This window comes from Agelaius tricolor, unplaced genomic scaffold, assembly GCF_023055355.1.
Source record: "Agelaius tricolor isolate 1412-34295 unplaced genomic scaffold, bAgeTri1.0.p SCAF_7, whole genome shotgun sequence".
Classification (NCBI taxonomy): Eukaryota; Metazoa; Chordata; class Aves; order Passeriformes; family Icteridae; genus Agelaius; species Agelaius tricolor.
The window spans coordinates 35,123,339-35,146,623 of record NW_027269267.1 but is presented as its reverse complement, the minus strand read 5'-3'; the positions used below and the strand labels follow the sequence as shown (position 1 = coordinate 35,146,623).

General features: G+C 42.8%; 2 protein-coding genes across 3 annotated transcripts in view; one reads left to right on the top strand and one right to left on the bottom strand.

Moving 5' to 3' along the window:
- Positions 1-13,811, top strand: part of UBAC2 (UBA domain containing 2) — an 89,736-nt gene extending 75,925 nt beyond the window's left edge. Inside the window, exons 8-10 of one of the 2 annotated variants that reach the window (XR_011679755.1) lie at positions 8,151-8,270; positions 11,558-11,794; positions 12,350-13,811. Coding sequence is in view for 1 of the 2 variants with exons in the window: in XM_071430913.1 (XP_071287014.1) it covers positions 8,151-8,270; positions 11,558-11,665 (228 nt within the window). In the remaining variant the exon portion in view is untranslated. Of the gene's footprint in view, positions 1-8,150; positions 8,271-11,557 lie in introns of both variants that reach the window. The other variant, XM_071430913.1, reaches the window with a different exon arrangement.
- A 2,807-nt stretch (positions 13,812-16,618) lies between these two features.
- On the bottom strand, positions 16,619-22,936 carry LOC139591816 (G-protein coupled receptor 183-like). Its single transcript, XM_071430910.1, has 2 exons — positions 22,827-22,936; positions 16,619-21,856 (listed from the first exon to the last, which is right to left on the bottom strand). The coding sequence occupies exon 2, from the start codon at positions 21,827-21,829 to the stop codon at positions 20,765-20,767; it is 1,065 nt and encodes a 354-aa protein (XP_071287011.1). The 5' UTR covers positions 21,830-21,856; positions 22,827-22,936; the 3' UTR covers positions 16,619-20,764.
- Between the last annotated feature and the right edge of the window lie 349 nt (positions 22,937-23,285).

Genomic DNA, 23,285 nt, shown 5'->3' with positions numbered 1-23,285 from the left:
AAGGCTTCTTTGGGATTTTGTGACATATTTGAATAGAAACTGCCTTTAGCAACACTTGCATAAACTCCAAAGACAGTGATATGTAGGGTACCAATAGGATAAAAAAGCTTTTATGCCTAGACGCCAGGGAAATGTGTGCACAGGATTTGACATCATATTTTTTAAGAATTCTGTTAACCAGTGAGTGATTTACAGATTCATTTCAGCCCATGAATGATGCTTGTATGCTGCAACAGTAATCACTGTGGCTAAATTTAGACTCAGTATTCCATCACTCTTCCCTTCCTCTGCATGCCAATGTACACATGTGGACACATTTTGAAATAACAGACAGCTTCCATTTTTGTAGGGAGAACAATATCTTTTCCTTCAGACCTGTGTGTCTTAAATTCATCCTTTGCTTTTTTGTGATCTTCTGGCATTTTTCAAGCCTTGGTTATTCTCTGTAGTTGTTTAAAACTATTTTCTTTGTGTTGAAAATAAACTTGCATTTATATCAAGAGTGTATGGGGTGTAAAAACTGCATATGCTGCTGATGTTGGCATGCCTGAACTCTGGTTTTTAATAGTTTCATTTCAGTAATGTATTTGCAGCAACTGATAACCCACTGCTATCTAGACATTCTGGATTACTTTGCTGTATGACTTCTTTCATGGATTCTAGGTGTGAAATTAAAAATGTTGAATTTCCTGTTGAATTTTCAGGTAATGAACAATTCACGACTATTTCCTCTACAGACTACCACAGAAACTTCAGATTTCTGTCCTTTTTATGGAAGTTGGCAATTCCACAAGCTGACAGAACTAGAGCCAGCAGACACTAGTACAACTAGAATAAGCTGAGTGTGTCTCATTAACAGCCAGCTGTCACAATCACAAGATTGAGTTTCTCTATCTCCTACTCATTGGTAGCACTCTGCTCATATATTGAACAATCCTTTTTTCTCTTGGACTGGAATGATGAAATTCTCTTTCATTTTCACTCAGCTTTTGAGCTATAGCCTTTGAATTTGGTTTAATATTTGTAATCAGCTTTCCTAGAGAAGCAGTGATTGGACAACTTCATAAAGCAAAACACTGTTTTATTTCAAAACAAAGAAATTGTTTGGGAAATAGAATATTTTTATTCTCCTATGTGATTGGTCTATATTCTTTTCCTCTGGCAATTTAACTAGAGGCAATTTCTTATAAAGCGCTTATGAGATAACAAATTGCCCCAGACATTTCCAGAGTATTTAATTCACTGCTGTTGAATCAAGTTCTGTTTACAGAAGGCAGGGGTTTTTTGGGTGTACCTGTCCCTTCATTTCTAATGAACATGGTGCAAATAAGGCATCTGTTTTGGGGGCAGTTGATTATTGGATTCCAGGTCTGCTTCTATTGTCCTTCCAATCTGCACTTAGAGAGTCTTGATGGCCAATTTCTTCTTCCAGAGTGCCATTTTCCATAGTATGTAGTAAAAAAGAAGCCTGTGGTTCAGATAGTACATGGTCCTCCTTAATATATAGGATTTGTGATTTGAGCTCTGATACTTACACATGACAGCTGTGAGCTGGTTCCACCCTTGTTCCTTAATGTGCTGCTGTGGTGGCTTAAGCCCAGCCAGCAACCAAGCACCACACAGCCACTCTCACCTCCCCCTGCCACCCTGGTGGAGTGAATCAAAACTAGGGTGAGATAAGAACAGTGTAATAATTGAAACAAAGTAAAATATAGTAGTAGTAATAATAATAAAAATAATAAAATTTTTAAAACCCACAAATATGTGATGCACAATACAATTGCTCACCACTGGCTGACAGAGGCCAAACTCCATTCCCTAAACTGGATCAGCCCTCCTTTTGGTTAACTCACACAGTTGTATATCCTGGGCATGGTATTCTGTGGTGTGAAATGTCCTTTTGTCCAGTTCAGTTCACCTGTCCCAGCTATGCAACCTTCCAGCCTTTTTTTTGAGTACCTCCTCACTGGCAGAGCATGAGACACACAAAAAATAGTCCTTTACTTAAGATAAATACAGCTTAGCAAACCTGCTTATATCAGTGTAGTACCAACATTATACTGAATCCAAAACACAGCACCACCAGCTGCTGAGAAGAAATGAACTCTATCCCAACTGAAATCAGGACAGGTACCTTAAGAGGTGCTACAGGTGCAAAGTGTTGACACCTTGAATATTGACTATTGACTTTGAGATATTAATAAATGGAAGCTAATCCTATTTGCAGCCTAAGACAGAACTTGAACCTTCACATCCCACAATGGGATGCTGATCTGTTCTTTTCCCTATGTCATCACAGACTAGTCTTTTATATACTAAGGGATGTGCTTATGTAGTATTTTGAAAGATTTAGGTTTGAGTTTCCTTTGTGCCAAGAGTTTGTTATCTCAGCTTGTCAAATCAAAACAATTTTAGAACTCTGATTTCTCACTTTGGTTCCAGTCTCTTCTTATTCCTTATTACTCTTTGAAAAGTTTTTTGCATAGAAGGTGAGTGAAGAATTATCTATCTAATCATTATGCTTCAATACCAGTTCAGTGTCACAAGTCCAGATCCAAAGAGCCATGGAGTAAGGATTAAAACTGACTCTGTTTTGTGCAAAATATCTAATACAGAGCTAAAATTATTTCCCCAAGTACAGACTCTATGCTCATGCTGGTGGACCTGCTTTCAGCAGCTGGAATACTGGAACCTCCCAGTGCATGAAATCCCTTCCATTGTCTCTCAGGCAGCTTCAGAAGCCAGATTAAGGTGTTCCTTCTAGATTTCAAAGGAAATAGCTGATCAGGCTTCAGAAAAGACCACATGTGGATTTCTGAACTTGTGTGACATATGAGCTCCTCAGGGACAATGCAGGCATCAAAGTTCAGGATGCAGAAACTAAGAACTGGAGACAGAGCCTTTTGGCTGAATACACTTGTCTGTTGGATAAATTTCCAGGAAATTAGAATATCATTAGAAATTGCTGGAGTGCTTTACTTCGTGAAAAATTCTTTCTGTCGTTAAGAACAATGCTTACAACATTAATACTGTTATGTCTCTACCCCCTTTTAAAAGAGGGAAGTTATTAAAGTAAGAGGAAAAAAAACACCAAAAAAAGTCTCCCCAAACAACCAAAAAACAGAAGAGTTTTATCATCACAAAAAGAGACAGGCCAGACCTTGAGTAAGTGTACTGGAAATTTCACCATTTTTCTCTCTTATGCAATGTTTAGGGCAGCAGACATCATGTCATCCAAGGCTATGCTTTTTTTTGTTTGTTTATTTATATCATCAGTATATGGACTTTGGAGTCAATACATGGTTGAAAAATTTATGCCAGAAAAGCAAGTCAGCGTTTCTTGTTTTCAGTAAATTTTGTTACGAAGCTTTATATGAGAAAAAAATAAGACAGTGTTTATGTCTTTATCAAGTAAAGGTTTCTATACAGAGTGGAATATTTTACAAATGTAACTTTAAAAGGTGAAATGCAAAGCAATTTCCTTTTGCTTTTTTCTTACTGTAGTTATTATGTTAAGAACAGGACACATCAGGAGGTACTTCCTGTTTGTGCAAGTAGATGGCAAGTTGGCATTAACCATGTACAGGAGATAACATTATCAAAATATCTTAACCACGTGCATCACTTTCAAGAGGATTTTTTAAAAGCCTTTAATTTCTTTTGAAATTAATGTAAGTAAAATATGTGCATATCTGAAGGCTCCATAACTAGATATTTGTCAATTGTCCATAATTCAACACTTTCATTTGTGAAGCTTTGGATAAGAAGTGCTTTTACAAAATATGCCATGGCAGGTGTGTATATGGGAAACAGGTTGAGCTGGTTTTCAAAACAGAGAAGAAGGAGATTATCTGAAAAGAAGTGGCATAGCTAGGTTTTAGCAGGCTGTACAGTCAGAGACATTTGCTAGTTCTAGATATTTCTTCCTTATTCTGCAGGAAAGGAGGATACGTCTTTCCTGTAAACAGAATTGTCCCAGGCACCACTAAAAGAAAGAAACAACAACCCAAATTTTAAAAAAGAAAAACAAAATCAAGGATGTGACTTCAGAAGGCTCAGCTTCTGTACGTAAAGCCTTGGCAGCTATCCAGGAGTAAATCATCAATATGGCATTTCCTTAAAACCTTCTCTATAATGAAGAGCTGCTATTTTCCCCATTTCTTTAGTTCAGTCCATTTGTAAATCTCATTCTTTGGTCATCTAAACTTACGATGAGTTTGTTATCTTCCTGTAACAGAAGTTCCAACATCATCAGTGTTCTCCTAATCCATTTCCAATAGTGATTTATTAGAGACCAGTAAAATTACTTCCTTGGTATGTTTGTCTCCTATCAGGCAGTAACAAAGAACTTAAAATCAACTGGTTCACCCAGTCTGTGCTGCTAAACAAAAGGAAACTTCTGACTTTTTCTAAAAAATTACAGCATAGAATTAAAGGGGGGAGAAAGTCTTACAGGCCTTTCTTAGGTTTGTCTTGTCACCCTTCTCATCAAATAATTAATGAAGCAGTACTTCTGTCAAATCTTTTTCCTGATGACATGTCAAAGTCTCAGCTGGGAACAGAGATAAGGGCCCAGGCACCAAATTGTGCACAGCATTTTTATGAATCATGGTCTAGAATTTTTCAGTGCTCCACATTCTCTAGCAGAACACCTGTACTGGCTCCTCCCTGACACCAAAGATCAAGACCAAGAAAAATATTGCCTGAGATAATCTCAGTGCAAGATCTCCCAAGTGTATCAGTTGTGGAATCTAGCTCTAAATGTAAGAGGCTTAAGGCATCCTCCTTACCTGGTCCTGGGTCATGTTAGGTCTCAGCCCCCAAACCTTGTAGAGTTGAACTTAATTCTTTTTATAACAAACTGCCAACTGGAATCACATAAGAACTGCCTGGATTTCACTAAATGGATTAGACTGGCACACTGAAAGTGTTATCACTGAAAGTGCTGCTCAGGAAAGGAGTTCCCATAGTTGACCCTGGAGCATCCCCACTACTTAGTGTTTTGGACCACTCCAGAGACCTCTTGTTATCTGAGACAAGGCTTCTGTGGAGAGTGGGAAGATTGGTGTGAGCTCCTCTATGCTGAGGGTGAAGTATGGTGTGAAATGCTTAAATACAGTTTGCTCATTTCCCAGGAGGAAAGCATCATTTACATAGATTAATCAGACTGGATATCTTCATGTGAAATCTTCTTGACTTCTCACAAGTAAGTCTGGTGGCATAGTGTAAAACCACTGTGCTACAGAAATGATCCTGAAATTATGAAGGGGAGGTCTGCAAAATAATTTCTGTAAGGCAAGAATGAATACTGGTTTGAAAATCTTCTGTGCATTTTTTAAACTGGAATTTGTGATATTGGGTGCTTGGTATGGCTCAATTTAAAACAGATCTTCATGTTTCTGCTGTGATAGTTAAGGTGGTCTGAAGGTCTTTGCAGTCACCATCCATACTGTAAATACATAGCCTTGATCTCTGTCTTCTGTGGATTTAAGACATTTGCTGCACTTCCCCGTTTTCCCTTACTTTTATGAGACTGACCACATTACCAGTCCCATAGTTCCTGCTGCAGTTGAATCCCTGCTCTTTTGAGCCTGACTTTGTGGATGTGTGTCATCTAATTAGAAGCAAGACTGTGAAGGGAAACAATTTTCTTTTAGTTAAGATAAATGATCCTAATGCACCCGGTTTTGGTGAAGTTTAAAAGACTACACAGATTAATCATGCACCACTGTCGGGGTTAATCCTAACCATCAGTGTTCACATACCATTAAATGTTGGCTATTTTCCTCTCATTAATATAGTTAAGAGCTGATACATTATGTTTACCACAGTTTTCAAAGGTAATTGAAATACTCGATTTTGATCTAATTGGTCTAGTCTGTTTTCTCTGGGAAGGGGTCTTCACGTGAAACTCTTTTGAATGCTTCAGTCAACATCTGTAATTTATTAAGGTATCTGCTGTAAACCTTCAAAACTAAATAGTTATATTTGTAAGGAAATGGCAGTTCTTATTGAAAAGAATGAATACTGTGTATGTTAATGCAAACTATATTGTAAGCTTAAGGTAAGGAAGTAGACGAGTCTGTAGTGTTAGGTGAGAGAGCACAGGACAGAGAGGATGCAAAACCAAACTGGAAGAGGCAGCTCAGTATTGAAGCTCAGGGCACTGCTGGAAAGGTATATTTATTTTGGTCTTCAGATACACTGAGATAAAGGTAAATTATTGTATATTGTAGATTTTGTATTTGATATACATTATTGTGTATGACTTACGGTGCCTCAAAGGGATGTGTCATAGTCCTGTTAGTATTTTTACCAATTCAGTGTGAATGACTTGTGGCAGCATTGCTTTCTCCTCAAGTCATCTCTAAATAGTAAAAACAGGTAAAGCAGCATTAGTGCAGTGCTCTCACTGAACTGTAGAGCTTAGTAGACTCTGAGAAATTCAAAGTTCAAAGTTCAAACTCAATGTAATTCTTAGTTATGGGAAATTATATGCGGGGAAGTACAGGAGGCGATTCCCCAAGACCACGAGGTAGTGCAGTGGTGTCAGTCGAAGATCTGATCCCTCTTTCTCCTTAGGCTTATGCTCCAAAACAGTTCTCCTTTTTACTACACTGTTTGACTAACATGAGACTTCCACAGAATCCTTTGATCAAAACCTCATGAATGTTAAGCAAATATTTTATACAGTATGGGAAATGTAGACACATACTTTTAAAATTTAAATTCACTAAGAGTAGGATCTATGTCTTGAAAATGGGTGATGGCTTCTGGCTATTTCACATCTTCACAGGGAAAAATGTACTCTAGTATAGAAAGGACTAGAATATTTCTCAAGCTGATGTTTCAAGTCACATGACTCTTCAAATGCTTTTTTTAAGTGTGCCATTGTACTGCCCCCTGTGGTGTCTGAGCTGGTTGGGTCTCCTCTGGACAGAACGGAAGGAAACAAAGGAAAGGGCAGGAATGCTAAATATTTTTTTTTGTGAGCATATTTAGCTGCTGTTGATCTGATTGAGCAGAGGGTATTTAATGGTCTAAGGATACATAAAGGCAGGAAGAGCTCTCTGAGAGAAGAAAAGAAAAAGCTCTCGTAAGAGGAAGGCCTTCTGAGAAACAACGTTATAGAACTAAAATAGAGCAACTGGAGGAAGGAAGGCCATGTCCTATATATACAGAAAGGGAGGGGGATCTTCTCCATAGTAACAGGGAGAGCAGGGGAGGAGGGAAAGGACAACACAGACTGTCAGACTACAAAAGATGTTTCAACTATAGAAAAGAGAGATTGGGGTTTGCTGTTACCTGCTTATGGGATCTATGGGCTTTGAAATCCCTTCAAAAATGTCTGTTTAAGATAAAGAAATGAAGATTAATTATTTCTGGACAATTATAAAGCTTGTATTTTAGTATTTCTTCTTTATGTTCCAAATATCTTGCTATTACAAGAGTTGAAGTTTGGTTGTTAAGAGGAAGTTTCAGTTCTGTGATTTGCACCATACCTATGTTACTGTTGTGTATTTGCATTATTACTATGTAGTTACAAGATGTTTTGGCACTGGTACATGGCCAGGTTTTGCAACAATATTTCATACACAGAAGTTAGGTAAATGTGGTCACTGCAAGTCACACCAGTGTCACAGGAGTAGTCACTTGCATGGAAGTCCCAGGTGTCCTGAAGGTTGGGTTTATTGTTTCCTGATGTAATTTTACTGATGCACTGAGAAGCCCCTTTTGCTTTTTTCCCTTACTTATTTCTTGTACTCTTTTTCCCTCATTAACTTCAGCAGCAATTTTGTAAAGTACTTGCAGGACCTGCTGTTGCCCCTCTTGCCAGGACAACCCTGTTAGTAAAGACAGCTGTCTTTCAGCCTCAGAAACCTAGCACTGTACTAAACCAGATCCATCCCAATGGATCTGAAACATCCCTTCCTCCTTCTTTTCCTTAGTTTGCAGTGATTACTTCAATTAACAAGTAAAGAAGTAACCAGTCCAGTTTTTGCTTCACAGGAGACTACGGCAGTTTTTGTTCTTTAAAATAAAGTACTTTATTTAAACATCTGTTTTGATATAATGTGGTACAGATGATCTTTTTGTTTAAAGCATTTGTAGTTCTTTTTGCAAAGACTGACAGTAGTGTCTGCTTTCAGGGTGGAATGATTAACTGGAATAGATTGTTTCCTCCTCTACGTCATAGACATAATGCAAATTATCAAGATCATCCATCTGAACAAGGCATGCCTCCACCTACTGAGGTTTCTGAAGAGCAGGTAAACACTTTCTATTTTAAAATGGCATTTTAAATGGTTAGGAATTAATCTCCACTAATTTTTTATCATCTGTTTACAAGGTTTCTCTAATGGTTTCTATAGCAGCAAAAATGAGCATATAAGGTAATGGTTGCAATACAGAGACAGCATATCATCATTACTGTCCAAACCAGAGTTACAGAGCTACTTGGGAGTTTCTACTTTTATGTTTCTACTTTTATGTGTTACTGCTTGTATTTTGTATTTAAAGATGTTGATGGTTTCAGTAGTGGAAACTATTCAAATCTGATAAAATAAATGTTTCAAAGAAGAATGATAAATAAATTTCATTATTTGTCATGTAGAAATCATCTTCACTGAAGTCCCCAGCTTAAGTTTCCAATTCAGTAATTTTGGGGTTTTTTTAAATAAAAATTTTATGCAAAACACACTTGGGCTAAAACTTGGATGTTTCCCTCAATAATGTGGTCGACTAATTCCTTATACTGATGCCACATACAAGACTGTGTCCTTTCTATTAAGTATAGATTTACACTTCTAGACTTTTTTCTGATATTTTTTCTCAAAAGAGATGATTATTTACTCAGAAATTTAAGAATTTAAGATTAGTGTTATTCCTGCATTCTGAATTTATTGCATGCAGTAAGGTCTCCAGGTTGTAGCCTATCTGCAGTTAGCTGTATTGGCCATTTTATAGTTTAAGGTCTCTGCTGCCCTTGAACAAGATTACGTTTCTTTTTCTTTTTCATAAGGAGATAAGTCAACACTTGGTAGCAGCAATGTCATTTTTAGTTTAATCTGAGTTTCTCCCAAACAGAAGTCTTTTCTATGATCTGATTTCTATCTTTGGATGTTAGATTGTGTTCAAAATGTTCAAAAGTTTTTACTGCACTTTTGACTGCAAACCTTCAGGGCTACATCTAGAAAGGGGAAAAAAACCAACAACAGCAACAAAAACTCCCAAAAAACCAACAAAACCCCAACTAACAACAACAACAAAAAAGAAAATAATAATAAAAACCCACATGAAAAAGCACGTTCTGAGACAAAGCCCAAAAAGTTCGTTTTGGCTGTCCTGAAGGTCCACTCAGTGCCAGTATGTGATGGACCAAAAGATTTCCCTGCTGGGTTGGCTTACTCCTTTAATTACTGGCAAATTCCGCTTATGGGGACTTCTATTTTTGGGCCAAAACTAATTAAATAGTTGCCAGTCTGGATTCTTACCCAAGGCCCAGATTTATGAAAGCAATATGCACTTATATTTTCTTATGCATTGAGGATGTAGGGCTCACTTGATTGCTGTCATTTGCAAGGCTCTCTGGTTACCCTCCAAAGAAGAAGTCATTAAAGCACCTTTGGTTTTTCAAGACTGTACTAATAATGACACAAGTTGTCTTAAAATGGCAGAAATGCAAGGGTTTCATCTGCTCATCACATTAAAGTTTGTGAGCATTTGCAATTCTTGTGGTGCAAAAATCTCTGGATTTCTTGTGGAGTTTCAGCACCTTTAGTTACTGTTGCCAGTTATACACTGTTTCCTGGACCTAGATTCCTTTCCTGTGGTTAAAATGTGCTCAGATGAAAGGAGGATTTTGTTATTCCCTGTGGTATTTGATGAATATTTCTGCAAATAGGAACGTTGCAATTCCATCCATCATTTCTTAAAGTTAGAATTCATGGCAACTGCAATTAAAGCTTTACTTTCTGAAGTGTGTTTCTGTGGTTAGCTTTTATTCCTCTGCCTGCCCTTTTTCTCATAAAAAAACCACGATCTTAGATGAAAAATAAGAGTTACAGGTTACAAAATTGAGTTTGGACTTAAATTGTTGCTGCAGAAGTGTTGAAAGTAACAATTCATTTCTCTCTCTATGAGAAGTTGAAGAAACGTGGCGGTGGATTGTAAGGTTGATGTTCTGACATCCAAGGTAGCTGTTCTCAAATGTGTTGTGGGGGTGTATTTATATTAAGAAAAGGAGGACCTGTGCCTCTGGGCAAACTTGGCACTTGTATATTTCTCAGGAAGTCACCAAAGCAGAGATGACTAAAAATACTGAAAGTTCTGGAGGTGTCCTAGAGGAAAGAAAAGCTGCTTTTTTGGCAATTTTCTTTTAAAAATACTTTCAGTGCTAGTGCTGCACATTGGTCTTGCACCCTGGGAAAATTCCTCTTGAGATGTGTACAGCCTCCTCTGCATTCCTGCTTCACTCTGCTGCTGCAGGCTCGCTGCAGGCAGAGGAGGAGGAGTAGCAGTAGCTCTCTGACAGCTTCTGTAGCCCAGGACTTCCAGGTTCAGAGTTGTGGTGTCTGGTCATAAGACCCTTTGAAGCAGGAATAGGAATGCTTTATGCTGCCAGCAGCCACAGTTACTTTTACATGCCATTCCCTGCCCTCCCACACCTTTTTTCCACTACTGGAAGATTAATTAAAAAGTGAATGAGTTATATTGTGACTTTAAGTCATACCAAAGTGAGACTTTTAGATTTTAAATGTAATTTAAATTAGTATTTAACCATATATTAAATTTGGATTGTCTTTTTACACGTGGTGCTTTAAATATCTGTTAACACAGAGCACAAAGGTTAGGTGTCAAGTATGTGATATTATAAAGAGGGCTGGTCAAGTGGTTATTGATTTAACAAAATCACTATCTTAATGTGCCCTTTTCCATGTTTTTCTTCTGTCAGATGTTATTGATTTTTGCTTTGCAGAAGTTTTTGGCAAAAAAATTGCTTTTTTCAGTATATGTAGAAGCCCTCCGAGAATTTTCCTAAACCAATCTAAGTATTCTTCCTCTACTTTTTTTTAATAAACTTTAAGGTTTATTAAAAAAAATCCAACACCTGAAATGAATAGTTTTGAGGGGTTTTTTTATGCTCTCTGGAGAAGTAGATCTTTTCAAGGAAGAGAGCTGAAGATTTATTCTGGATAGGTTTTCTCATCTGCTCTATAATTTTGTGTTTTGGTCAGTGTTGGTTTCTTGAGATCCTGTTCTTGTTGAGAGCAGCAAGACCCCAGGTCAGACTGTAATTATCATATGTGGTACCAGGCTTTGGATTTTACTCTTCTTTCAAAACTGGACCAGCCAGGAAAATGCAGGTGTGGCATTTTCTGCAATCAGCTTTGAATTAAGTGGTAGAAAGCAGTCATCTCTGGCAAGGTTTTGAAGCACGCTGTCCCTGATAGGTATTTGATTAGTGGAAAAGTAATTTCTGACATTATTGACTAATGTGCACACAGTGTGAACAAAACTCTGGTTTTAAAGTGGTGTTACTTCATTTCTTTTCCAGGTCGCACGACTTATGGAAATGGGGTTTTCCAGAGGAGATGCTCTAGAAGCTCTGAGGGCTTCAAATAATGACTTAAATGTAGCCACTAATTTTCTACTGCAGCACTGATGGTTTTGTGTGTGAAGGAGCTTCACCCGATGGGTTTGTACCTGCCTGGGAGAGGATCAAAGCCACCTGCTGGGCAGACTCACCAAGGTCAGCCTGCAAGAGCAAGAGAGACACAGCTCCACGTGACAGGTGACTCAGAGCCATGTTAAGAAATGATGTGAACTGTTCCCAAGCCTTTGGATCACTTGGTGGTTTCTAGTCTGGTTATCCTTTTCAAATTAACTTTAGTTTCTACTTGTTACTGGATATAACCTAAATTTATTTTTAAATAAAATAGTTGGGTTTTTTCTTGTAAATCTTTGTTAGATGTTATCAGACTTAATGACTAGGAAAAAAAAGCTCCAACAACTACAAAAACTAGATTTACCTGTCAAGAAAATCATATTTTCTTCATTTACAAGTCTAATTTCTCTAGCTTAAATGCTATTTTACAGTACTTGATTTTTTATTACAGTAATAAGAGGTTTGAAGATCACTTAATTTTCAACTCAATAAAGGGTTATGGGACTATTATGTCATTCTTTGCAAAGTTTTGTTAATGCCTGTAATATTTTATTTCTCAAATTTCTTTTTGAATAAAAGTTGTCATTCAGCACATCATAGACAGATAGGGTGAGAGAATATTCATGTGTGTATGGTGAGCTATGGCAAGTGACCACTGTAAATTTGAATTTTTACAAACAGAGTGAATTGCTGTTCAAATACGGGTCATGAAGACACTCACTGGAAGCAATAAAGGTGAATTGAATGATGCAATAAGATCAGAACTGGAATGATGTGAATGACTTCCATGGCTAACTCAGAGATGACTTCTGGAACAATGGATGGATGCGGTGTCCTATGTGCTGCTTTCAATTTTTTCAGCTGGCTATATACTGTCTTAAAAGGAAATTACAAAAGAGCTAACTTTTCTACATAAAAATCTAGTTTTCTAGTGTCAGAGATGAGGATGGCCCTGCATTTGCTGAATCCTCACTGTCTGGTCAACTTTGTGTTGACCACTGGAGCATTAACATTAGGAGTGATCCAGGCTGGCACAGGAGGCAACAGGACAGAAGTGCCAAGTTTGTTCCATGCTGGGTTTGAAGCTTAGATTGATTCCTGAATCAGCTTGCTGGGCTTGACTCTCAGAAGTGCTCAGTATTAGTACCTTAGGAGTTGCAGGAGGGGAACATCTCTATAAAAGCAATCTGAAGGAATGCAGGATTCCAGAGTGCAACTCCATGAACCAATCTACATAAGTATCTTACACATTTCATGTATGTTTCTGTCCATACTTGTGTGTGTGTGTGTGTGTGTGTGTGTGCAGCATGTGCATATGTGTCTGCTTATATACACACAGGCATGTATACATTTAGAATAAAGCATAGGGCATAAGAAGTGTAACAGAGGCAATGTATACATTAATACATGTATACATTTAGAATAAGGCATAGGGCATAAGAAGTGTAACAGGGGCAATAACAGGTGCATAGGGGATGTTTTGGAAATCCAGATGAACACTGCATACCACGGCACAGATCTTTGCAGTCTCACTTGGCCTCACTTGGAAAACATATCAGGAAATTGCAGGACAAGAGTTAGGGGGAGAGAGAGATACTTCTCTTTCCTTTTTTACTTGAGTGATAAAACTGAATAAAGTCCTTTGGGCATACAAGTCATTATCTAGAAATTGCATCAAATTTGTGCAGCTTTCAGTACATGATATAATTTTTAATTAAGTCAGTGTTCTGTATGTATTTCTTTGGTATTTTGCAGTGGGTTAAGTAAGGGGGGTTTGGAATGACAGTGTTTTTTCTTGGGCTTTGATCAATCTCCTTCAGGGTTTAGCTTGTTTCTGTGATCATATTGTTTAGGGAGGGTCTGCTTTTTAAAAAAGGTTGAAAGGTTTTGTTTGTGTGAAGCTGAAGCTGTGTGTGTGTAGACCACAGACACTTCTGTGGCCAGGGAACACTGGAAACCTGCTGTCTTGGAAAGCAAAGCATACATGTAAGAAAAAGAAGTCCTACCATAATCTGTATATGCAGACTACTTAAATGTTTTGAAACAAGTACAGGTTTTTATTTTGAACCATACTGATTCTTCCTTCACAAATATTTTATCCAAAAATAGCAATAAAGACTGGTAAATTAATTCATAAGTCAAATTTTGTCTGTAAGAAATGAAATACCTATCCCAGAGTAAATAAACATGTCCTTTTCAGACATTGCCCCGCGGTAGGGACAAGCACAAAGGGTATTTCTTGGAATTTTAAAACATGTTGAGTGGCATATGGGGTATGTAAGTGGATATTCTCCAAGTCTAAATCCTTTCTCACTGTTGCCTGTACAGGGGTATTCAAATGCCATGGTTGCTTGGAAAATTCCATTTTGCTGGGCCTTCTGCAAAACATGGTTAAACCTAAGGGGTAAAATGCAGGTCTTGGTGATGTCAGTTGAATACTCCAGTTGATTGTGAGAAAAGTTGGTGTTCAAAATGCTTCCAGGGTTGTGATTTCCAATTAAAAGAAGTGGTAAAAGCAGGGTCTGAGACGCTGTTGAAAACAGTTCCTGTTTCATGCAAGAACCATAGAAGAAAGATTCACACATTAGAGCTGGAAAACAACTCAGTTTCCATTTGATGGTGAAATTTTCATGAACCGTTTCTGGGAATGTGGGGAGCGTGTTCTTCACAGCCTACGCTGGGTTTGTCTGATACAGTTTTGAATGTCTCATCACACAGTTTCTAATCTCTGTGTGACACAAGTCATATTTTTTGGCACCATGAAAAAGGCAGAATACTTTTCTACGTATTGGATTTCAAGTCTCTAGAAAATTCATTCTAGTTCTAGTAAAGCCAAGATTTGATATTTTGAAATAAAAGTAGTTGCTGCTGTTAAAATTTCCCTAGTAGACAGGGAATATCATCTTGTGAGACAGCACTGGAGTAACTTACTGGGGGACTTTCCTAAATGGTTACATAACACTTTGAAACACACCCACAGTGAGGTTGATACCTGTGTAAATCTACCTGATAAGCCACCAGGCTCAGGTTCTCAAGCCTTAACTTTTTGCCAAGATGGAGACTGATTTCTCTCAAGACCTACCAAAATCATTTTTCTCCCTCAAAACAAGCATTAAAGGCTGCCTGTTACTGAGAGAGCACAGGGACTGTTGCAGCTGGTTCACACACCAGCCTGTGCTGTCTAGCACTTGCCAGTGCCTTTTGGAATATGTGGTGGAGAAAAGATCTTGTTATTTTTGTCTGGAACAGAAGAACAAGCCAGAAAAACTTACTGCAAGGCACTGGGCAAAGGGCAACATTTCTGGCTCTCCTGTTTGTATGTATATGCATATCTATGATTATATATATGCATATATGTGTGTATGCATGTGTATATATACAGGGAGTGGGTCAGAATATTTATGTATTGGTTAAATTAATTTAAGTGGAACTAAGAGTTTGTTAAAAGAAAATTAAAAGTCTGTATTCAAAGACCCCCCTCTCTCAAACGTGTGTATTTGGCACATCTGTGCAGTTGCAAAGGCACCAAGCTTTGGAAACACCCCCAACTACAACTCCCATGCAAGGAGGGGAACTGCATCTGTTTGAGGATAAATAAATGCACAGCATTCATTTGAACTGATAGGAGGGTTTGATAGAAAATTGCAATTAAATTCTTGTGTGTTCTTCCACAAGAAAAACCTGCGTGAGATCAGCTTTCTTTAACTGTGTGGCCACAGTAATCAGTATTTTATATAAATGAGCAAATGAACTGCTTTACTAGGAGAGTCACATGAACACACAAACACTGTATGTGTTTATTTATATATATATATAATGTGTGTGCATTTACTTAAAAAATACTAGTTTAATTTTTAGTAGGATTACATTCCTCTTGTTTCCATATGTAAAGGGATTCTTTCACCACAGAAAGTGGACTCTGAAGCTCAAAGAGGGTGTGTGCTTTCAACAGTGTTTGGTGCAAATATGAGGTGAGACACCAGCAGTGGGAGCAGAGGAATGTTGGAGCTGGACAAATGGGTGTGACTGTTGAGAATCTCAACACACTGGGAGTTCAGCTGTCATCATTTGTTTTCCAAAGGAGAGTTTTAAGAGGAAGGAGAAGTTAGTTTGACTCATACCTGTTTGTAGGAGGCTGTTTCTACACCTGAATGGATGCAGTGGAGAAAGCAGGAATATACATCAAAAATGAGTGAAAAATTGCAGGATCCAACCTTTTGACTGAGGATAGGTAGGGACCATAAGTGTCATGGAAGATTAGCAAAGGAAAGGAGAGAGATGAGGCAGGTGAGAACTGAGCAAAGAGAGAGAGTTTAGGAAAGAGGAGCAAAGGAGAACTGAGGACAGAAAGTGAAGACCTGCTGAGAGAAAAGGGACAGAGTGTTGCATTGCACTTAGTTCAGTTTTAAAAGAATTAGCAGGATGTCATGTGGAAAATAAAAATATGCAAGGTTGTGGCTAATCTCGTACTGAAAACCCACTCTTTTTTTTTTTTTAGGGGTGTCTGATAGAGGAATCCTTACATTTTATTTGGTCAGTTTTGCAGGAGGTGGTACATGTGGCAAGTGAGAAAGCAGTGTAATCCCAGCAGCTGGGCAGTGCAGCAAACCCTGGAGCCAGTCGTATGTGAGAATGCAGATGGTTCTGGCTTCCAAAGCAGGTAGCCCTGCCAACCTGACTTCCCCTGGCACCTCTCCATCCCAGCTGTGGAGAGACCTCCTCCAAAAAGGACACAGCTCCTCGCAGGTCCTGCAGCTTTTCCCGTGGAAGGTGATTTATAATTCCCTGTCCCACGAGGGCACAGCATCTGTGTAAGGGAAGTGGATTGAGAGCTAGTGCTTGCCCCTCACTGCTTCTGGGCATTTGCCTGGGGGCAGGGCAGAGGCACAGGTGCACCTCTAGGAGAAAACAGTTGCCCACATCTCCTGGCCTGATCAATCACACCAGGGCTTGTTACTTGGCCATGAGAAGCTTTTATTTTTAGTAGATTTGTACATAATTACATCACAATATTTTACTGGCTTACAAAGATGGCTTGTAGATATTATGTATAACATGCAATAGTTTCAGTTCAGGACAATTTAAAGCACAGACTGAAGAGGTGTGTAAATTGGGAACCACTGCTAAGGGAAAAAAGCTGTTCTGTTTGAGCTCTCTCCAGCCCCCCTGCCAAGGGCAGAGACACCTTTCACTAGACCAGGTTGCTCAAAGCTCCATCAAACCCAGCCCTTGAACACTTCAGGCATGGGTTATCCACAGCTTCTCTTGGCAACCTGTTCCAGTGTCTCACCACCCCCATGTAAAGAACTTTGTCTTAATATCTCATCCAAACCTGCCCTCTTTTTGAAGACATTCCCCCTTGTCCTGTCATTAGAGGCTCTTGTCAAAACAGGCCCTTGTCAAAAGTCCCTCTCCAGCTGCCTTGGAAGCTTTAGCTACTTAGATTTTCAGTGCTCTAAGGTGTCCCTGAATCCTTCTCCAGGCTGAACAATCCCAAGGCTCTCATCCTGTCATCAAAGGAGAGGTGCTCCACAACCTGGATTATCTTGGTGGCCCTCTTCTGGACTCCAACAGGTCCATGTTGTTCCTGTTCTGGGGACCCCAGATGCAGTATTCCAGGTGGGATTGCACCTAAGTTGAATATAGGGAAAAAATCATCTAATTTGACCTGCTGGTCATGCTGCTTTTGATGCAGCCCAGGATATTCATCTAATGCAGACAGTATATTCTATATCCTATATCTGTGTGTGTATTATCTATTGTTGCGTGTGTGTCCACAAAGGGTACTCTCTGCCCTCAGATAAAAGTGCAATCTTCTCTTAGAAGACAGTACAGCACCAATAGGCTGCAGAAAAGCAGGAATTACCTGTGTACTGTGCAGTTACACCTCTCTGCACGGAACGCCTTCGATCCCCGTGTGCCGCCGGGTGCCTCCCGCAGCCGCCACCAGCGCCCGGCTCACGAACGGCGCCGCATCCCTGCGCGGCCCAGACGCGTGGGGGAAGCACAGCCCCGTCTGTCACCGTCTGCTTAGACCCGTGGGCGTATTTCTAACACCGAGCAAAGGTTCCGACTCCCTCTTTTGGAGGGAACCGGCACTGCTGCTCTCGCCCGGAGGCACGGTCGGGGCTCCCTCCGCCACGGGTACCCCCAGCCGGGGGAGCCGGGGCACGGCAGGAGCAGCGGCCGGACGGAGCCCGTGGAGGGTTGTTTTAAAAGACAGGCAGGTGCTGCACTTGTGGACATGGTTTAGCGGTGGCCTTGGCAGTGCTGGGTTAATGGCTGGTCCCAATGATCTCAGAGGTCTTTTCCAACCTAAATGAGATTCTGTGCTAATGCGTTTTTGTGATTCCAAGGCATCGCTGGTGGGTCTGAGCGTGGCAGCGCTGGGCTAGCAGCATACAGCAAGAACCATGCAAGGAGCTTGGACTGAACAGATGAACAGCAAAGGGTAGGAAAATGTTACTGTGCCTCTAGACAAAATGCTATGGACAAAATATGTATGGTTTCTCTTCAGTTTTAGAGAAATGCTCCTTTTGCAAGCAGACAGGGAGCACCCACAGGTGGGTAAGCTAGTCTGGGCAATAGAGGGTTCTTTAGAGTTCTTCTATGCCCCGATTCCTCTTGACCCACTCTGCCCAAGTCCTTTCCTTCTCCATCTCATGGATGTTCCCTCAGCTCCAGCTAGTTGCCTGCTGTCCCCAGATTGGTACTTTCAAAAGCAAAGTAGCCGAGGCTGGTGTCCATCCAGAGGAGGAAGGCCGGATCCCTCCTGTATTGTGCATCACTACACCCAACTCTTCAGCTGTTTCCTCCTCCAAAGGCTCCTACTGGTGGCAAGAGGTGGAGGTGCCTTTCTTAATAAAGTACTTCTGAGAAAAGCAGAGTCCAATAAGGAGCAAATGAGGCTATGTTTATACTCCACCTTCTCCTGAGAAGGATTGGTCATAGATTGGCTTCTTCTCAGCTGTGGGCTGCAGCTTGGCAAAACATCTCAATGTCTTGACCTCAAGTAGGAGGGTTGGCCGCTGCTCTGGTGCTCACATGGAAACCAACAACTACGAACCACTGGCAGCCCCCAACACAGTCCTGTGGAATTTGTGTTACAAAGATGGCAAAGCCAAGCTCTTCATAGCATGAGTAGGTGATGTTAGGGGCAACAGCCACCACATGTGGATGGGGAAGTTCAGACACGACAGTGGGAAAAATGGTTTTATCCAGAGAGCAATGCAGAGTGGGAACTGTCACCTCAGCGAGGGGACCCTCCTTGCTTGGAGTTTCCAAGCCTTGTCTGCATGAAGCCATGTCCAGCCTGACATTGTGCCAGCCATAGTCCTGCTTTGGGTGGGCTGCTGGATGAGGTGATGCAGAGATTCCTGTCCAGCCATCACTTTCCAGACACATTAATAGGGCAATGTAATTGTACAGCAACTACCAACCTAGCCAGACTCCTTCAAGGGTGTTCAGACCACTGACATCCTGATATTATTGCATACCAGCTCTTTCTTGTCCATTGTAATGTGCTTTTCAGGACAAAGGCCCTCTGCAGGTCAGCACTGAGGTTAAACCTGCTTTGAGGAGGGCTCAGCCTCCAGAAAGGACCTACTGGAGTCTGTTTCCTACCTGACTTGTTTTAGGCAGCCCTCTTGGTCAGCCTTCAGCATGCCTTCAGCCTTCAGACCCATACCATAAGTAAACCATTGCTGTCCAAAAGCTCATTCATGTGCATTTAAAACAATGAAGGGCTGCATGTGACTATTATTAACCTTCTAGGCATAAAAAAGGTTATTACCTTAAAGAATGATTTGTATTAATCAAGTGTCTCTTCATGAAACATTTTCAGGTATACTTTTCAGTAAAACAAGTAGCTTTTTTTTTCCTTTTCATGTCTGTGTGTTTGTCTGTCCCTTCCAACTTCAAAGAAAAGACTAGACATGCCAGGAACTGTGAAATCCTATGTGTGGGTTTTTTATCATAGTCTAGTGATTTCAGCAAAGAGCTGAGGAGGCTGCTGCCAACTTTCTCCTCGTCTGAGAGGCACAGGAACGTGATGTCCCAGGGTTCCTTCTCTTGCTCTGGCAATAGTCAAAAGTAAACTCCCATAGAAGGGCTGTCAGACTCCTCAGGGCACGAGCTTCTAGGCCGGTCAAGGTCACAAAAGGCCACTCTCAGTTCTTGTTCCTATTTCTCTGCTAAGGACTAATGGGAAGGTTTGTCCCATGAGAACATCCAGGGCAGGTTTGCAGCCTTAGAGCTGGGCTGGGATCCAGGCCATCCCCATGATTCCCTTCCTGGCAGTGGGTCCCAGGGTGACTGCAGTGCGGTCAGGTGCGAGGAAGGGCACCCTGGGGAAGAAGCAGCCACCCCAATGGTGAATGTAGGCAGCAGCACATCCAGGAGCTCTACAATTCACATTCTCACACCTCTTGCTCAGGAGAGAGCTTTTCCAGCATCTCCCACATTCCCCACACTTACTGCTTGCCCCACGCAGAGCCCTGGTGCAGGAGCGGGATGCTGGGCAGGCAGAGAGCAGAGCTGCTGTTTGTCAGTGTGGAAAAGGAGCTGTAGGCCATCTTCTGCATGCAAATAACATCCCAGCCTTTCCCTGGAGTGCCCTGAGTCCATCTCCTCATGCTGCCTGCCCTAAAGCCTGCAGGGATGCTGCTGTAGTGCTCCAGGGGCAGTGCAGGGAAGGGGGCAGAGAGACACCCATAGTGGTTACCGGCCCACCCCAGCCCCACAGGGGGTGCAGACAGGCATGGGAGAGGGGTGCAGTGCTGGGACACCTCCAGCCAGGTGTGCCAGGCAGGGCAGCTGCACAAACTGCCCCTCTGGGGCTGGGATGAAAAGGAGCCTCTCCGTGCTCCAGGCTGGCAGGTGCAGCAGTGCTGAGCACAGAGCCAGGCACACAGAGCCAGGCATGCAGAGCCAGGCAGGGCCTTGTCCCTGTCAGCTTGGCTTTGTGAGAGCCCCTGGCTCCAGGCAGGGGAGCCATGGGCCCTGTTGAAGGTGCTGGTCCTGCAGCTCAACTCTGCCTCCCGCCATCAGGGATGGTCCATAAGTCACAGGCCAGGGCAAAGGGAGGGGCTGGTGCTACTAGACAGAGCTGGAGCCAGGCTGCTGGCTGTTGCTGTTGCTCTCCGAGGGGGTCTTGGCAGTGGAGGAGGTGGCCAGGGAGCCGCTGTTCCTGAAGATGCGGAGCAGCCTCCTCTTGTATCCCCGGAAGGCGAAGGAATAGATGATGGGGTCGATGCAGCAGTTGAGATTCATGAACGCCACCGTGATTTGCAGGGACATCTTGAAGGCTTGCTGCTCACGGCAGGATGGCTGGTAGAGGATCTTCCTGACCATGAACTGGACAATGTTGAGGTGGTAGGGGCTGAAGCAGAGCAGGACAGCCAGCAGAACCACCAGGATGACAGTGAAGGCCCGGTGGTGGTGCCCGTTCTTCACTGTCAGCGGGTTCTCCTTGGCTGTCTGGCAGAGCTTAAGGTTGATCCTCACATAGCACACCAAGATGATTCCCACAGGCAGGAAGAAGCCAAGCATGCAGGCCACCAGGAGCAGGTAGGGCAGATTGGGAATCTCCTCAAAGTTGAAGTACTCCATGCAGGTCAGCTTGTCTCCCATCCTGCGCGTCATGGGCCGCAGGAGCAGCGGAGCCGTCTGCAGGAACACCAAGGACCAGATGAGGACGCAGATGGCCCTGGCCCGGCTCATCTTCCGAATCCTGCCGGGGTGCCGGGTGCGCACCACGGCCACATAGCGGTCCACGCTCACGCAGGTCATGAAGTAGATGCTCACGTAGGTGTTCATGTAGAAAAGGAAAGCTGTGATCCGGCAGAACCAGTCCCCAAAGGGCCAGTCAGACTCCAGGATGTAGTAGGCGATCCTGCCCGGCAGCGCCAGGGTGAAGAGGGCATCGGAGAGTGCCAGGTTCACCAGGTAGAGGTTGGTGGAGTTGAGTTTCTTCTTCCTGCGCTGGAAAGTGATATAGAGGGCCAGGACATTCCCACAGGCACCAAACACCAGAAGGATGGTGTAGAAAAGGGAGAAGGTGACTTTGGTTGAGAAGTGGTGGTTGTGCACATTGCAGCTGCTCTGGTTGCTGGAGGTGAGGTTGGTGGGCAGGAGCACGTCCTCCACAGGAGCCATTTCCATGGTGCCTCACGAGCTCTTGCTCTCTCCCTTGGAATAAGAACAGATGTGAAACTTGCAGCTTATTGATAATAGGAGCGGCACTCTTAGAGCTGGCCCTCATCACAAAGCAAAAGCCCTGTCCCCTGCTCCCTCCCAGCAGCACACAGCTCGAGTCATTTGGAAAAATGCTTCTCTTGTGATTTTGGTGAGAGCATCTCAAGAGTAGCTGTGAGTCATTCTTTTCTTATCATGAGCTACTCTTAATTTTGTTTCTTCACAAGTCCAATCAATATGAGAAAGGACTGGAGGTGCTGGGAGGGGGAATTGCCTGTTGCACAAGGAAGGTCCCAAACTCATCTGGTGGCAATGATATCATTTACTTGTTACTGCGAGGGGAATGGGGGGCTTCATTGAGAAAATGCCCACGAACTGGAGAGCCGGGCTCTGGGAGGGCTGGGGGACCGGCAGGCAGAAGTGCTGAGGATCGCTTTCACAACCCTCGGGCAGGACCAAAGCAGCAACAAAACTGAAGAAATTCAAAGAGAGGAAAAAACCTAGCTTTCCACCAAAAAACCCCGCAACCTTCCCCAAAAATCCCGTGACCCTTGCTCGTCCGATCAGGGAGCTGGGGACAGCCCGGCACCGAACCCCGCTCCCCGCACGCCCTCCCGCTGCTCTCCCCGCTTTGGGCACGGGGTCCGGGCTCATGCCTGGTGACAGCGGTGTCCCCTCGGCTGCGGGGCTGCAGCAGCTCCCGGGACGCGTCTGCCGCCCGCCGCGAGCACCGCCGGGACCGGGACGGGACGGGACGGGACGGGATGGAAGGGGACGGGACGGGACGGGATGGGATAGGACGGGACGGGACGGGACGGGACCGGACCGGACGGGACGGGACGGGACGGGACGGGACGGGACGGGACGGGCGCAGCGCTGCCTCTTCTCTCCCCCGGCGGCGCGGACCCCGAGGGGCTGGGATGCTCAAACCCACAAGCACGAAAGGGAGGTCAGGGGCTCCAACCTGAGTGCCACGGTGCCGCCGCCTTCTTCTCTTCCTCCTCCTGCTCCTCCTCCCGCCCGACTTTTGGGGGGCAGCGAGCGCGGAGCCTCCTGCCCGCGTCCGGCACTGGGGCTCCCCGGTAGTGTGAGCGTCTCCCGGGATTCGCTCACATTATAAAAGCACCGTGAGATTTGGGGTTTTTTGTTTGTTGTTTTTTGTTGGGGTTTTTTTTCCTTAGGGTTAGTAAAACTGTATTCTTTCTGGGTGGGGCTTTTTTTTTTTTTCTCTTTCGGTATGTGAGAGGCACGCTGTCGCCGCGGGGGATATTCTCAGCAGTGGCTGTTCTGGAGAAGATAAATGACTGTACCTGCGCGGCAATCGCTCCCGGCATCTGAGCCGACTTGGGGTTTTACTCTGAAAACTTCTACAAGGATGCAAAATGCAACTGAACGTCGAAAACACCTTCAGCTCCGGTTCACG